Source organism: Lutra lutra, chromosome 6, assembly GCF_902655055.1.
Source record: "Lutra lutra chromosome 6, mLutLut1.2, whole genome shotgun sequence".
Classification (NCBI taxonomy): Eukaryota; Metazoa; Chordata; class Mammalia; order Carnivora; family Mustelidae; genus Lutra; species Lutra lutra.
In genome coordinates, this window is record NC_062283.1 from 94,474,642 (window position 1) to 94,490,458 (window position 15,817).

The window sequence follows — 15,817 nt, forward strand, 5'->3', positions numbered from 1 at the left end:
CTGTCAACAGAATCTCAGGGGTTTTGTTCACCCAATCTTTTAACACCTGATTAAGTATGGTGCAGCCTAGAATAGCGAGGCCCTGATCCTTCGTTGCTAAGGCAACCAATTCCCCGCCAGCCCCTAAGAGACGGTACCTCAGTGACCCCGGAGGGTGGACACCTTCCTTTTTTGTACGCGTGTGTGTGTGTGTCTGTGTGTGCGTTACGGATGGGAATAGGCAGGGCAAACAATTGTTATTGGGGACGCTAGATATGTCGCCTCTGTTTTCGGTAGAGGGCGCTACAAAAGCAAGTTCCCCCCAGAAACAGCAACCCCGCTTCGCTCCTCACCGCCACAAAAGCGCCCACGACTCCGTTTCCCAATTTACTTAATTTTGGCCGGGAAAACCCCGCCCTCCCGGTGGTGAAAACAGCCCCACCCCCCAATAGCTTCTCGCGAGCGTTGGACGATGCGAGCTGTGGGTAACTTCCGTCCGCGACCCTTTCAGCTCTTCGGCGATTGGCCCATTTCCACCGTCTGCGCTTAACTTCCTGTCCGGATCTCAGCCGTCGCACGTGTGGCGCGGCCTAAGGAGGCTGCCGGGAGCCGGGCCTCGCAGCGTTCGTGTGGTAGCGAGGAGGGTGCTGTCGTCGCCCTTGTCTGGGGTGAGCGTCTCACGGCTGCAACATGGTGAGCACGTCTTGTTGTCTCGGGGACGGGGCGCTCTGGTTTTGCTGACGACCAGGCTGGTTCCTCTGGTGCGAGTGGCTGCTGAGGGCGGGGACTGGGAGGGCTGGTCCGCAGGTGCGGGGAGGGGGCTTGCGGCCCAGTGCCTGGGTGTAATCACCCACACCACCCTGGGCATACTTTGCGTTTACAGTGCGTCTCCCACAACCAAGCCTCCTTGGCGGCGTGGACAGAAGAGAATGGCTTCCTCTTTATCCCGAGAGGCCTAAAAAATCTGTGAACGCAGGACGCAAATGCACCACCTTGTGCTTCCTGCATCGGGCGGAGGGAGAGTTGGGTGGTTTCTCCAGACGTTGGAGTGGCAGTTGTCCGCTCATCTGTGTTTGCTCTGGGCAAAGGGAACTTGTGGGAGAGTCTAAGGTTGGGCCCAAAGCAAAAAAAAAAAAAAAAAAAAAAAAAGCTTAACTGGGATGATGCTTTCTCACTTTAGCAGGTCAAGTTGGGAAGGGTAGCGAGAGTGGTGAAAGAGATGATGAATCTTACTTAAATGTAGCTGTGTTGTCCTGGTTTCATTTAATAGTTGGTGCAACAGATGTGTCACTGCCTGAAATGGTCTTCCCCACATTTAACTGTGGCAGGTTATTTGTCCTTCTGATTCAGCCTGTCAGGGACCTTCTCTGAGCTAGCAGTATAAAGTAATCTTCAGTCATTTGCAGATCGCTGTTTTCTTTACTTAAAGTCATTTCTTTGGTGATTTGCTTGATAAGCATAGGGACTCTGACCTCATTGCTGTATCCCCAGCACCCAAACAAACTGAGGGTTTTGGAGGGGGGCGGAGTTGGGGTAGGGTGAGCCTGGTGGTGGGTATTATGGAGGGCACGGTACTGTGTGGAGCACTGGGTCTGGTGCATAAACAATGAATTTTGGAACACTGAAAAATTGAATTTAGAAAAAAGTTTAGCACAGTAAGTGCCATCAAATGGACATTGAAGGAAGGTAACTACAGATTTTGTTGAACATTGTTAATGTTGCCTATCATAAAAATGTAAGTTTTAGAAATCTGTTGATTTCTTCGCATAACTTACTGGAGGTTTGTATATGGATTATGGGTTTTTGTGTGTGTGTGTGTGTTTTTGTTTCCTTTGATGGCTTGTTCTGATTCTGTTCCTTTGAAGCCTCATAGGAAGAAAAAGCCTTTTATAGAGAAGAAGAAAGCTGTATCTTTTCACCTGGTCCACCGGAGTCAACGGGATCCTTTAGCAGCAGATGAAACTGCACCTCAGAGGGTTCTGTTACCCACACAGAAAGTAGGTCCTGTTTGTTAGCCCATGAGTTTGCGGATGGACTGTCAGTAGTTCCTAAATAAATTGTTAGCTGCTATTCTCCAGCAACTGTGATCTTTTGGGTAACAAAATCTATATATATATATATATATATATATATATATATTTTTTTTTTTTTTTGACAGAGAGATATCACAAGTAGATGGAGAGGCAGGCAGAGAGAGAGAGAGAGAGAGAAGCAGGCTCCCTGCCGAGCAGAGAGCCCCATGCGGGACTCGATCCCAGGACTCTGAGATCATGACCTGAGCCGAAGGCAGCGGCTTAACCCACTGAGCCACCCAGGCGCCCCAACAAAATCTATATTTTTAAATTTTTAGTAAATGTACTGATTTTTTGTCTTGCACGTTGGATTGAGAGAGTAAATTATCTTTATTTGAGATATTTAAATGAGCAAATCTTGTACAATAATACTAAGTATTTACTAAACCAGTTACAATTCTGTGTGATATTTAGGGCATATCTCTGGTTTCTTTCCTTAAGATCCTGTCATTTCAAAAAATCACAGACTACTGTTTGTCTCCTCATCACTCATCTCATGAAATGTAAAACATTAGAACTCATGAATTAGCTTTAGAAAATGCCACGAAGGGGCACCTGGGTGGCTCATTCATTAAGGGTCTGCCTTTGGCCCCGGTCATGCTCCCAGGGTTCTGGGATCGAGCCCCGCCTTAGGCTCTCTGCTCGGGGGGGGGGGGGGGGGGGGGAAGCCTGCTTCTCCCTCTCCCACTATCTGCTTGTGTTCCTTCTCTCGCTGTCTCTCTCTCTGTCAAATAAATTTAAAAAGAAAGAAAAATGAAAGGAAATGCCAGGAATCCTTTAAAATGTTGATGTGATAATTATCAGAGTATTAGCGTGGGCAAACCTGAAAGAAAGTCTTGGAGAACGTTGGCTATATTGAGCTTTTTAGTAAAGCCTGTTTGTATTGTATGTTGAGAAGTTTCTTTGCATATAAATACAAGAAATTGTACCTGATTTTCAAGACCCTTTAGTCTGTTAACTCTCCCAAGCACATGATAAAACCATGTGTGTTTCTTGGCTTGAATTTTTTTTTTTAAATTGAAGTATAGTTAGACATAGAATGTGACATTAGTTTCAGGTGTACAGCATAGTGATTTGACATGTCTGTACATTACACTGTGCTCACAAGTGTAGTTACTGCCTGTCACTATACAGTACTATTACAGTACCATTGGCTCTATTCCCTCTGCTGTATCTTTTATTTCCATGACTTATTCGTTACATAACTGGAAGCCTGTATCTCCTACTCCCCTCCACCTCTTTTGCCCATACCCTCCCCCTTATTTGGCAGCCACCAGTCTTTTTTTCTGTATTTATGGATCTGTTTCTTTTCTTTTTCTTTTTTTTTTTTTTTAAGATTTTATTTATTTATTTGAGGGAGAGAGCATACATGAGAGCAAGCCAGGGGGAGAGAGAGAGGGAGAAACAGACACCTTGCTTGAGCAGGGTGCCCAATGCAGGGCTTGATCTCAGGACCCTGCGATCATGACCTGAGCTGAAGGCAGATGCTAGCTGACTGAACCACCCAGGTGCCCCTGTGGATCTGTTTCTGCTTGGGTTTTTTTGTTTTTTTTTTTTTTTTAAAATGCCACATATAAGTGAAATCATATGATGTTTGTCTTTCTCTGACTTAGTTCACTGAACATAATACCCTCAGGTCCACCATGTCGCAGATGGCAAGATCTCACTCTTTATACGGCTAAGTAATATTTGTGTGTGTGTTTACACACTACATCTTCTTTATCCATTCATCTGTCAGTGGACACCTGGGTTGCTTTCATTTCTTAGCTGTTGTAAATAATGCTGCAGTAAACATAGGAGTCTATATATTTTTTCAATCAGTGTTTTCATTTTCTTTGGGTGAATACTGGTGGAATTACTGGATTGTGTGCTATTCCTATTTTTAATTTTGGGGAGAACCTCCATTCTTTTTTCCACAGTGACTTGACGAATTTATATTCGCAGCAACAGTGCACAAGTGTTCCTTTTTTTCCCACATCCTCACTAACACTTACTTTTTTTTTTTTTCTGTCTTGTCTTGAATTGTTGCAGAAGCAGGAATTGTTTTCATTACATTTAAATTTTATATAGCACTCGGGTTCAGAAACTTTTTTTTTTTTTTTTTTAATCAAGAATTCTTTGTCTCATTTCTCTCAGCCAAAATGTTCTTGCGCCATCTGCGTCCTGTTCTGAAAGCTGTGTTCACTGGAAGGTTCTTCTGGCTTATGCTTGGAAGAGGTACTAATTCCATTTTGTTTATTATCCTAGATAAATGATGAAGAAAGGCGAGCAGAACAGAGGAAGTATGGCGTGTTCTTTGATGATGACTATGACTATCTGCAGCACCTGAAGGAACCATCTGGCCCCTCAGAGCTTATTCCCATAAGTACTTCCAGTGCACCTGAAAGAAGAGATGAAAAAGAGGAAACTTTAGTAATTTCAGTAAGACTTCTTACCAGTATATTTGGGAGTGACTGAGAAAACCACTTATAAATCAAGATAACTGAGGCAAGAAATGGTATCAATCTTAAGAACACAAAAATAAGCTATGCCCTACTTAAAATTATATATCTGTGTGCATGTATGTACCATCAGAGGAGAGTAGGCTGCCTGTTCTCTGGTGGCAGTTGTCAAAAGTAGGCACCTTTGGGTGTCTGGGTGGTGCAGTCAGTTAAGTGTCTGACTCTTGGTTTTGGCTCAGGTCATTATCTCAGGGTTGTACTATCAGACCTCAAGTCAGGCTCTGTGGTGAGTGCAGAACCCACTTAGAACTCTCTCCCCCACTGCCTCCCTGCTCACATGGACTTGGGCTCTCTCTCTCTCTCAAATCTTTTTAAAAAAGTAGCAACCTTTGACACGGTTAGAATTTTGACTAATAATTATGGTTATGTTAGAACCTTTCAGTAGAAGAAAAGCAGCTGACATTGTGTATGTTAACTAATCAGTGTCATAAAGTGTCTTATAAGATAGAACTTAATTTTTGCAGAATATTCATATCTTTAACAGTTGTAAAAAGCTGCAGGCTAACCCGGAGAATAGAAGTAGTAGATTGTAATGAAGTTCCTGTGACTCTTCTCAACCAAAATGCAGTCAATTTTAATTTTTTCTTTTAAGTATAAATGAGAGCGCATATTTAATATGAAATTAATACTATTTACTTAAGCTCTGTTTTTTCCCGTGTTAATGTTAAAGATGCCCATGTCTTAGGTCTTTATCTTTTTGTTTAGTATTAGTATATAGTAAATTTTCCTGTGAAGCGTTATACTAGCTGGGACTTTAAAAAAAAGTATTTATTGGGTTTATTAACTCATTTATTGGGTTTATTAACAAAAAAGAGCTAAAAAGGGCACCAATTTCTCCCACTTCTCATCCTCCACTCCTCTCATGATCTAGGCATTCTTTTCTTCAGGGAAGTATAATTATAGCTTCTCTAGTCTATAGCTTGTTGCTTATGGGGAGTCAAAAGGGCTAGGTTGCAGGGTGTTATCCCAAAGGAAGGTAATGAATGCAGCTGTTCCCTCACTTCCTAGGTTGTAGTTCTCTTGTAAGGCTGTGTATCCCATTCCTACATCTCTGTCATAAGAACCAGCTTCTGTACTCTTCTTTCCCTAGGTGACACTATCAGGAGTAGGATGTATATCTTTGAGGCTCACCTCCTTCCAAGACTCAGGGAGGGGAGAGTGTCCAATAGTTGTTCAACTTTATCTTAGGGAGAAAAGTCTTAATGAAGTTCTAAGATTCTTCTGGCTGAATTGTATTGGCTTTTGAAAGATTAGCTTTTAATCATTAATTCATTTTGGGTAAAGATAATCACTATTTATTTGGCTTTTTAATACAATAAGGCTTTAAATGGACACTTCCGTGATGTTTATAAGGGTAAGAGAATGATGTTTAAAAACAAAAATGCCATAAGTTTTCTGTAGCATGATGAAAAAATATGGATGAGTCCCATGTACTTTTTTTTGACTTTAAAGTAATTTGAAACAAACCACCAAAATTGAGTAAACCAGAAATATTGAATAAACCCTAGAAACAAAATAAAGCAGTACAGAAGTAAGCAGTCCAACTGTCACGTGAAAGAAAGCAGGTACCACCATGGTAGAAAGCAGTTGGGCAAACTCAACAGAGTTCAGAACTACTGCAAGTAAAAAACATTTCTTTTTTTAAAAAATAGTCACTATCTAAACTAAATTGTGTATGTGATTCTTTTGACTCTTTTTCAAGATTTAAAAAAGATCGCCAAAGGTAAATTTACTAAACACAAGCTAATCCTCCCTTTTTAAAATAACCGTACATTCCAAGGATAGATAATCATAGAATATCTTCAAAACAAGGCAAAGCAGTGGGATGCCTGGGTGGCTCAGTCATGATTTCAATTCAGGTCACGATTCTCAGAGTTGTGAGATGGAGCCCACATTGGGCTCTGAGCTGAGTATGGAGTCTGCTTGATATTCTTTCCCCCTGCTTCTCCCCTCCCTGCTAGTGCATGCGCATTCTCTCTTTCTCCTTCTTTCTCCTCTCAAAAACAAAAAACATAGCAAAACAAAATTGCATATTTTGTAATTTTTAATAATATACCAAAAATTAAATTGTGCACTTTAAGTGGCTGAATTGTATGGTTACATTAATTCCATCTCAGTAAAACTCTTTAAAAAAAAAAAAATTACAATGGAAAACCAGATCTTTTGCTATGCTTATGCCCCCAAGAAACACATTTTGGAAGCTAAGTTTGCTGGGTATTCCTCTACGTAGCTTTTCAGTCATGCTTCTCAGAGGCTTCCAATTCCACATGCTGCATGAGCCAGTAAGAACATACATCTCAGCTTTGTGCCTGCTTCTAGACTGAGGATGAGGTGGGTGGTGAGGTGCAAGAGACAGGTAACATGTGGTAACCCTTACATGGGTAACTGGTTGATAAGATCACACTAAAGTATAAGGACCAGTCAGAAAATATGTGCCAGCACATACTGAGGTGTATTGTGTATGGTGTGAAGAATGAAGGGATTTACCCAAAGGAGAGTTCTAGAAGAGTGGTCAAGAAGTGCTTCATGGAGGAGGGAGGAACTGATCTGGGCACTAAAGGGTGGGTTGTATTGAAGCAGGAAGGAAACATTCCAGTCAGAAGGGACATAGGTAGTAGTGTGGATCATAGTGTCTGGCATATGTGTGCTCCATAAATTACTTTGAATTATTCCATGATGTGAGGAACTGGATGTGATTTACATGGAGGCTATATTATTAAGTAATAGTAATAAGTTTGGATGTACAGAATAGTAAGTAGGCCTTGATTGTATAGACCTTGAAAATCAGGAGTGAAAAATCAAAACCTGTTATAAGTTCAAGAAGGTCACATAATAAAGGAGTTTTAATCTGGAAGTGATAAGAAGGTTGGATTAGGTACATACTGTCTAAACAGTGGTGGTAATGATCTGTGTCTTCGTTAGCCAGGAATACGATAGTGCCCAAAAGACTTACGTGCAATCACAGTACACAAGAGAGTTCAAAGGGCTATGGAGATGGAGAGAAATGATTTATGACCACCCCAGGATTTAAGATGGCCAATTCAGAGAAATGCTGTGCCTTTACCAGAGATTGGCATGTTATCTCATTTTATGAGGGATAAGGTTAAATTTTGAAACTTGAGGAGAGTGGCATTACAAAACCTGGATTTGAATCCCAGAACCTCACTTAATGACCAGTTTCAGGCAGGCATGGCATTTGACCTTTCCTAGCTTTTATTGACTACCACATGCAGATATCCCACAAGGATTAAATGGAGTAATGTGCTAGAGGAGACTTTTTGAAGTATTCTAGGGAATCTGTTTGTGAAAGGATGATAAGATATACAAGTTTCAAATATTTTACTGGAGTACAAGTGAGTGAGAAGGCAGAATTTAGTTGTATTCGTTTTCCTAGAACTGCTAAAACAAATTACCACACCTTACCACTGGGTGGCTTAAAACAACAAAAATTTATTCTCACAGCTCTGGAGGCCAGAAGTCTGAAGGTAAGCTGTCCTCAGTGTTGCTTCCATTGTGGGGGCTCAGGGCAAGAACAGTGTCCTTCACCTATCTCCTCACTTTCAGTGGCTACCAGCAGTCCCTTATGTTCCTCGGCTTGTAGATCCATCAATCAGTCTGCTCTCATCTTCACGTGGCATTCTCCCTGTGTGTCTTTGTGTCATCACATGGCCTCGTTACAGGGACACACCAGTCTTTATGAATTAGGACCCACCGTTATCCACTGTCATCTCATTTTAACTAATTACATCTGCAAGGATCCTGTTCCCAAATAAGGTCACATTCTGAGCTGCTGGGTGGACATGAATTTTGGGGAGGACACTTCAGTCCAGTATAGTAGGTCAGAAGTATTTCTCAATCTAACCATTGTGTAATTTCTTTTTCAAGACCACGGGAATTAAATTGCCTTCATCAGTATTTGCATCAGAGTTTGAGGAAGATGTTGGATTGTTGAATAAAGCAGCTCCTGTTTCAGGTGTGCTTAATTTCTTAAACTTTTCAAGTGACTTGATATGTTTTACAAAAAGGAAAGTTTAGCAATGAGAGTTTTTCTCTCTCTAATAAAGTGTTAAAACAATTGAAATGTCTGAATTTAGATGAGAGGTTATTCAGAAGGGATGAGTGATCTGGATTCCTGTTTTATTGCCATCAAATTTTTAGTCTTGGGGCGCCTGGGTGGCTCAGTGGGTTAAAGCCGCTGCCTTCGGCTCAGGTCATGATCCCAGGGTCCTGGGATCTAGCTCCGCATCGGGCTCTCTGCTCAGCAGGGAGCCTGCTTCCCTTCCTCTCTCTCTCTGCCTGCCTCTCTGCCTACTTGTGATCTCTGTCTGTCAAATAAATAAATAAAATCTTTAAAAAAAAAAAATTTTTAGTCTTTAGAGTTTTTGTTTGTGGAGAGTGAAGTGGGAAAATTGGTTTTGAAGGTCAAGTAGGGGAATTTTAACCTTGACCTAACCTCTTGAAGAGGAAACGACAATATTCGCTTAGCCTTAACATACGTATAGACTTAATCATTCTTTCAGAATTTCTCATATATTAGAATTTCTAATATTAGCGTCTAATATTTTATAGAAGTCCATTTTACCATCTGTTCCAGATAAACTGAAAAATTGTTTGGGGTGTTTTGGTTTGTTTGTTTTTTGGGTTTTTTGTAGTATTAACATTGTATTTTAGAACAAACACAGAAATGATGTTTGGTATTTTTTCCTGAGTTGCCTTAATTATTAAGCAATATTTGCCACATAGCATTCATTCTTTTATTCATTCTGTAGATTTTTGAGTTAGCACTCCATGATGGGGTCTCGGGTTAAATCAGAATAAAGCATAATCCCTGACCTCAAGGAATATATCATCAATTGGGAAGGATAGATAATAAATAGGAAATTACGATTACAGTACAAATGAATAAATATTGGTTGGTTAATAGTGGGAAAGGTGTCCTGGAGAAAATGGTGTCTAAATTAATTTTTTAGGTAGAAAGTAGGTGGGTAAAGGAGGGAAGGGTGGAGAGGAGAGAATATTCCAAAAAGGAAACTGTATGTGCAGAATTGAGAGAACGTGAGTAGGAAACCACATTTTAGCATGCCTAGAGTGGTAAGAATTAATATGGAATGAGGCTGGAGAGTCGAGCAGTGGCCATGTTATGAAGGATGTTGGAAGCATGTCAGTTTACAAAGTTGAACTTGAAGTATTCTGTGGACACTATTTTTACAAACAAAAGACCATGGCTGAAGAAACAGTTTTGGGATTTATTAAAATCTCCTAGGCTGGAAAAACAGTTCACCAAGCTACACATGCTTAATTTGGGTTACTTCTAATAGGTGAATTTAAAGCCCAGATTCTTACTGCAGGTGAAAACCTTGCATTTTACTAAGTATACACAGTATAATTTTGCAGATCTATAATGCAAGAGTTTTTACAATTGGGTACTAAAACCAGAGGTGTTTTTTTCCCCCTATTTTATTTTCTTATAGTCATCCCTCTCTGTTCTTCGCTAGACCAAACTTGAAGTTTTTAATCATTTTAAAATTCTCTATACCTAAGTAGAGTGTGGCATATAATAGGTATTCAGTTAATAGTAAGTTATCAGTTTAGGTAATAGGTACTCAGTTATGGTAAGTAAAGGAATCGTGTTTTCTTGGGAATTACTGCTCACTTTTTGTTTTCCTTCTAGGACCTCGGCTGGAGTTTGATCCTGACATTGTTGCAGCCCTTGATGATGATTTTGACTTTGATAATCCAGATAATCTGCTTGAAGATGATTTTATTCTTCAGGCCAATAAGCCAACAGAAGAAAATGGAATAGATACACAGTACGTGTGGTTTCTGTTGAATCAGGGATGACCTGACTATTGCTTCTTCAGTAGAATGGTGCCTAACTGGAACCAATTTTTTAGAGCATTTAGTGTTCGGCTCTTGTATTTTAGAGCAGAAAATGTGAAACTTGAGGTCTTTACAAACCAACAATAGGTGGGGCTAAAGTCCAACTTGCCTGATTGCTGGTTCATTACTTTTCCAGCCATACCAGACAGGTCAAGCAGCACAGCTGTTCCTGCCTAAACAGGAATCCTCCCTGAAATACCCTCAAATTTTAGTTGTGTAAAGTCATTTGGTTCTGTTGTTTCTCAAGTTGTTTTGACAGTTAATTTATGACTCTGGCTTAGGAAATCTGAGGCCGAAGATGACAGTGAGTGGGAAGACATGGATGATGAGAAGGAAAGAGGTGGTGATGACGATAACTATGGCTCTGCGGGCTCATCAGATGAAACCATGTCTATCTCTGGAAAACCTCCTGGGACTGTAGAAAATCACTTATTCTGGGAAGAGGAAACAAAAAGCCGCTTTACTGAGTATTCTATAACATCCTCAGTCATGAGGAGAAATGAACAGCTGACTCTTCATGATGAGAGATTTGAGAAGGTAAGGTCCCCAGATAAGAGGCCTTTTAATACAAGTTCCTGGTAAATTTCACATGACCTTAGAACTCAAAGCCAGAACTTTCAGCATTAGAAAGAGCTTATGTCTTATTAAAACAGACCATAAAACCATCCTAGTTTTAATTCTGTAAAGAATGTATATAGGTCACAGATGACTAATGCAATCTCTGGACTTTCTTCAGAGAGATTTGACATTTTGATTCTGAATCTCTGACTCCAATCCCCAAGATTATGCTGTTTTCCTCAAGCATTGGTCTGAGCATAAACAAAATTCCATTGCCTTCAGTTTTTTGTGTGTGTTTGCTCACTGACATATCCCAAGGTTGAACATGGTGTCTGGCATATGATAAGAACTTAAAGCATTCAGTAAATGATGAATGAATGAATGAATGAATGAATGGTTTCCTTCAAGGTGAATCTAAAGGATTCTAATTTTGCTACCTTTTCACTAAGTACTAGTAGGCAAACTATTACAGATGACTTCATTCTTCAGGATTCACCATCACCCCCTATTTACCCTTAACAACATTCTAGAAATACAGTATACATCTAAACAAGAATGAAATTTTATTTATTTTTTATTTTATTTTTTTTTAAGTAGGCTCCAAGCCCACTGTGGGGCTTGAAGTCAACCACCCTGAGATCCAGAGTTGCATGTTCTACCTACCTACTGAGCCAGGCAGGCATCCCTGAAATAATGTACATTTAAAGGAGACTGCTTAGTTATATGGTCTTTTACTTGGAATATATCAGTGAATTTGAAAGCATCTTTAAAATATCCCGAGGTAAAGATTTCTAGGTAGCTTTGGGCGCCTGGGTGGCTCAGTGGGTTAAGCCGCTGCCTTCGGTTCAGGTCATGATCTCAGGGTCCTGGGATCGAGTCCCGCATCAGGTTCTCTGCTCGGCAGAGATCCTGCTTCCCTCTCTCTCTCTCTCTCTGCCTGCCTCTCCCATCTACTTGTGATCTCTCTCTGTCAAATAAAATCTTTAAAATAAATAAATAAAAATATGTTTAAAAAAAAAGATTTCTAGGTAGCTTTGTTCTCTAAGCTGAACAGAATGATTGCCTTTCACTTTCCTATTAATTTGGGGCACCTGGGTGGCTCAGTCACTTAAGCATCCAACTCTTGATTTCAGCTCAGGTCACGATCCCAAGTTGAGCTGGGCTCTGCGCTCAGCAGGGAGTCTGCTTGAGATTCTCTCTCTGTCTCTCTCCCTCACCCTGCTTGTGCTCTTTCTCCCTCTAAAATAAATAAATCTTTCGCCCAAAAATGGCAGCCTATTTTTAGGCTAAATGTAAGTCTTAAAGTACTGGGTAGAATGTTTTCCACATTCTGTTGTCATGGTGCTAATCCCTGCTAATGTTGTAACGGTAGCTATGATATCAAAGGTAGTGCTTAAGTACTGTGTAGTAGTAAAATTAATGTAAAAATCAGAGTTCCTGGCTGGCTCAGTTGATGAAGCATGTGACTTGATCTTGTGGTTGGGAATTTGAGCCCCACTTTGGGTGTAGATATCACTTAAAAAAATAAAATCTTAAAAAAGAGATGAACATAAAAATAACATTTTAAATGTTATAGTCATAATACATTAATTTTCGTGGCATCTTTTCTCTCTGCATTCAAGTTTTATGAGCAATATGATGATGATGAAATTGGAGCTCTGGATAATGCTGAATTGGAAGGTTGCATTCAAGTAGACAGCAGTCGCTTAGAGGAAGTCTTGAATGACTACTACAAAGAGAAGGCAGAGAAGTACGATGACTTTTCTTGTTTACTTGCTTTTTTGCATTTTTAAATAAAGTTTATATTTGGACATCTGAATCTAGAAAATTACCAAGTCACAATCTATATTAAGAAAATGGTATATTTGGGGACTCCTAGGTGGCCCAGTGTGTTAGGCAGCTGTCTTCAGCTCAGGTCCTGGAATTGAGTCCCACATCAGGCTCCTTGCTCAGCAGGGAGCCTGTTTCTCCCTGTGCCTGCCATTCCCCCTCTTTGTGCTCTCTCACTTTCTGACAAATCTTGAAAAAGAAGAAAATTGTATGTTTTCCATCAATTTTGACTCACATTTTGATATTAAGGTTCTGAAGCTGACTGTAACATTGAATGGGAACCTCCTGAGAACCACTTTGTATGTGGCTCTCACCTAAGAGTCAGAGTGGAAGAGCTAGGGTTAGAATTAGGGGTGTAAGGTCACATTCCACTTGGAGAATGAGGTGGTGCTTTTTTAGCCTCTTTGACTGAAAAGTTAGTCAGACCTCTAATTATATACACTCTTTTCATCTTCTTAAAATGCCAGGTATTCTGAGTTGGTATTTATGGTGCATAGAAAGATAAGAGTTTGTTTCTCCAGCCAAATTAGCATAATTTTACAGCCAAATACTTGACAAATCAGCTCCGCATCCATATCAAGGTGATTTTTCTGTAAGAAACTAATGAGGTGTTTACATTTGCTGGAAGGGTCTGATATTCCACGATTACCGTTGTTTTCAGATTCTACAGTAGGACAAGGGCTATATATTTTGAGTAGATATGTGACTACTTTGAAGAGACAGATCAGGTAATACTTTTTTTTTTTTTTTTTTTTTTTTTTTTAAGATTTTATTTATTAGAGTGTGAGAGAGAGCATGAGAGGGGAGAAGGTCAGAGGGAGAAGCAGACTCCCCATGGAGCTGGGAGCCCAATGTGGGACTCAATCCCAGGACTCTGGGATCATGACCTGAGCTGAAGGCAGTCACTTAAGCAACTGAGCTACCCAACTGCCCCGGGGAATACTTTTTGAGGCTTTAAAAAAAAAAAAAAAACAATTTTTAGGAAAGTTGCCATCTTGTTCATGTGTTAGAACCCTGCAAAGATCCCTTTTCTGTCAGTGGAATGAATGTGCTGGAGGGTCAAGTTGGGGCTGGGGAGAGCTAGGATTTTTTTAAATGCTATTGTTTCCATAGGTTTCAAGTACACTTTTAGTAACAGTATAATAATGGGTGGTGTTTTTTTCCCCTCTCTGTCTCCATTTTTGAAAACTCAACCACAAGTTGTGTAAAACTGAATACTCTTGAACCCTTCGAGGATCAGGACTTGCTAATGAATGAACTTGATGGATCTCAGGAGGAAGAGGTTATTACTATAGTTCTGGAAGAAGCCAAAGAGAAGTGGGATTGTGAATCTATTTGTAGTAAGTATTGTAGTGTCCATTTTACTGCAAAAGGTAGAGTTTTTTTAAGTATTAAGCATATCAATTATTTTAAAATGTATGTGCTTTGTGAAAATGATTTGGAAGACGTAATACTCCCATCACTAAGTTGCAGACAATTTAAAAACATTTAGAAGAGACACTCCATTATTTTGAACTATGAAAACACCAAAGTTGGGGATATAGTAGGAACTCAGTAATGCTTTGCTGAATTGAAAGTATACTCATGGTACATGTTTGTTTGTTTGTTTAAAGGTACATACTCAAATTTATATAACCATCCACAACTTATCAAGTATCAACCAAAGGTAAGTCCTAGGGTCCTGAGCTATTTGAAGTACGCAATGCAGGTAATGGCATGTACAAATTATTTTCTCACAGTGGCTGTATCCCTTCGTGGCTGGCATCACTGTTAGAAAAAGCAACAACAGTGTGTCATTAGTGAACTGTTTTTTGATAGGAATGGGAAATGACCTTAGTATGATTTTATCTTTATTTCAGCCCAAACAAATCCGAATATCTTCTAAAACAGGAATACCTCTCAATGTCTTACCTAAGAAAGGACTCACAGCAAAACAAGTTGAACGAATGCAGATGATTAATGGCAGTGATCTGCCAAAGGTGTCAACCCAACCTCGATCTAAAAATGAAAGCAAAGAAGATAAAAAAGCAAGGAAGCAAGCTATAAAAGAAGAGCGCAAGGTAATGGGAGATATACAAAGAGCTTGTGGCGGGGGGATGGTCGTGGAAATTTTCTTCTGTAAAGTTAATCTTCATCAGTTTAAAGATTTGAGTAACACTAATGTGTTCTTACACAGGAACGGAGAGTGGAGAAGAAAGCTAATAAATTAGCCTTCAAACTGGAAAAAAGAAGGCAGGAAAAGGAGCTCTTAAACTTGAAGAAGAATGTTGAGAGGCTAAAACTATGACAGTAGAACATTTGGGATAAGGTGCCTTCCCCCCCTGGGGCTCCTCGTTATGTTCAGTATTGAACAAGGATCTTCAAAGAGATAAAATTACTTAATCTGCCATTTTTACTGGCAGGTATTTATACCACCAGGTTTTCTCTGCCATCTGTCTTGTAAATATTGTAACACTTTAAAACTTAATATTAGAAGCTTAGAATTTGCTCTGAAATAAATGATTTCACGAATGTGAAATGTTTGGATGAGTTTAAGGAAAACATCTTCATAACATAAATGGAATTGGTGTATTCTTCATTTATTTGTATGATTGTCCCAGCTGTCTTTTGCAGATGTTCTCAAATAGTTCTTTGAAACCTTTCCACTCCTTTTCAGGAGTTAAGTGGTTTAATTTGCTGTATGTAGAAAAGTGACCCCATTAAACTCCATTTTGAAATTCTGAGTGGTTTAACAGTTTTCCTGAGGAGATTCCACTGGTAGGAACTAAGTTTCCCCCTGCTGTAGGCAAAGGGCTGTTTCAAAAGGATGGTAAAAATGAGTATTAGGATTGTTGGGACTCAATTACTGGATGACTTACTTTTGGATTTTAGGAAGAGCGAAGACAGGAAGCAGAAGCAGAAATCAAGAAAATGTCCTTGGCTTCAGTGAGTACCTGGCTCAAAATCAGAAATATTTACTTCAGTTTAAACTAGAAAGTTTGTCTTTTCAACATTATT

General features: G+C 39.8%; 1 protein-coding gene across 1 annotated transcript; it reads left to right on the forward strand.

Annotated features, from left to right (window-relative positions):
- The first annotated feature begins 517 nt into the window (after positions 1-517).
- Positions 518-15,543, forward strand: LTV1 (LTV1 ribosome biogenesis factor). Its single transcript, XM_047733688.1, has 11 exons — positions 518-672; positions 1,845-1,976; positions 4,299-4,472; positions 8,438-8,525; positions 10,224-10,362; positions 10,714-10,969; positions 12,613-12,740; positions 14,021-14,160; positions 14,434-14,486; positions 14,680-14,880; positions 14,997-15,543. Exons 1-11 carry the CDS (start codon positions 670-672, stop codon positions 15,105-15,107), a joined length of 1,425 nt encoding a protein of 474 aa, XP_047589644.1. The 5' UTR covers positions 518-669; the 3' UTR covers positions 15,108-15,543.
- The last annotated feature ends 274 nt before the right edge of the window (positions 15,544-15,817 follow it).

Bases quoted from the DNA above. Each gene is read 5' to 3' on its own strand.
- LTV1 (XM_047733688.1), top strand. The intron at 8,526-10,223 runs GTGTGCTTAATT...TTTTCCTTCTAG, and splicing joins TAAAGCAGCTCCTGTTTCAG to GACCTCGGCTGGAGTTTGAT. The intron at 12,741-14,020 runs GTACGATGACTT...CTCAACCACAAG, and splicing joins TACAAAGAGAAGGCAGAGAA to TTGTGTAAAACTGAATACTC.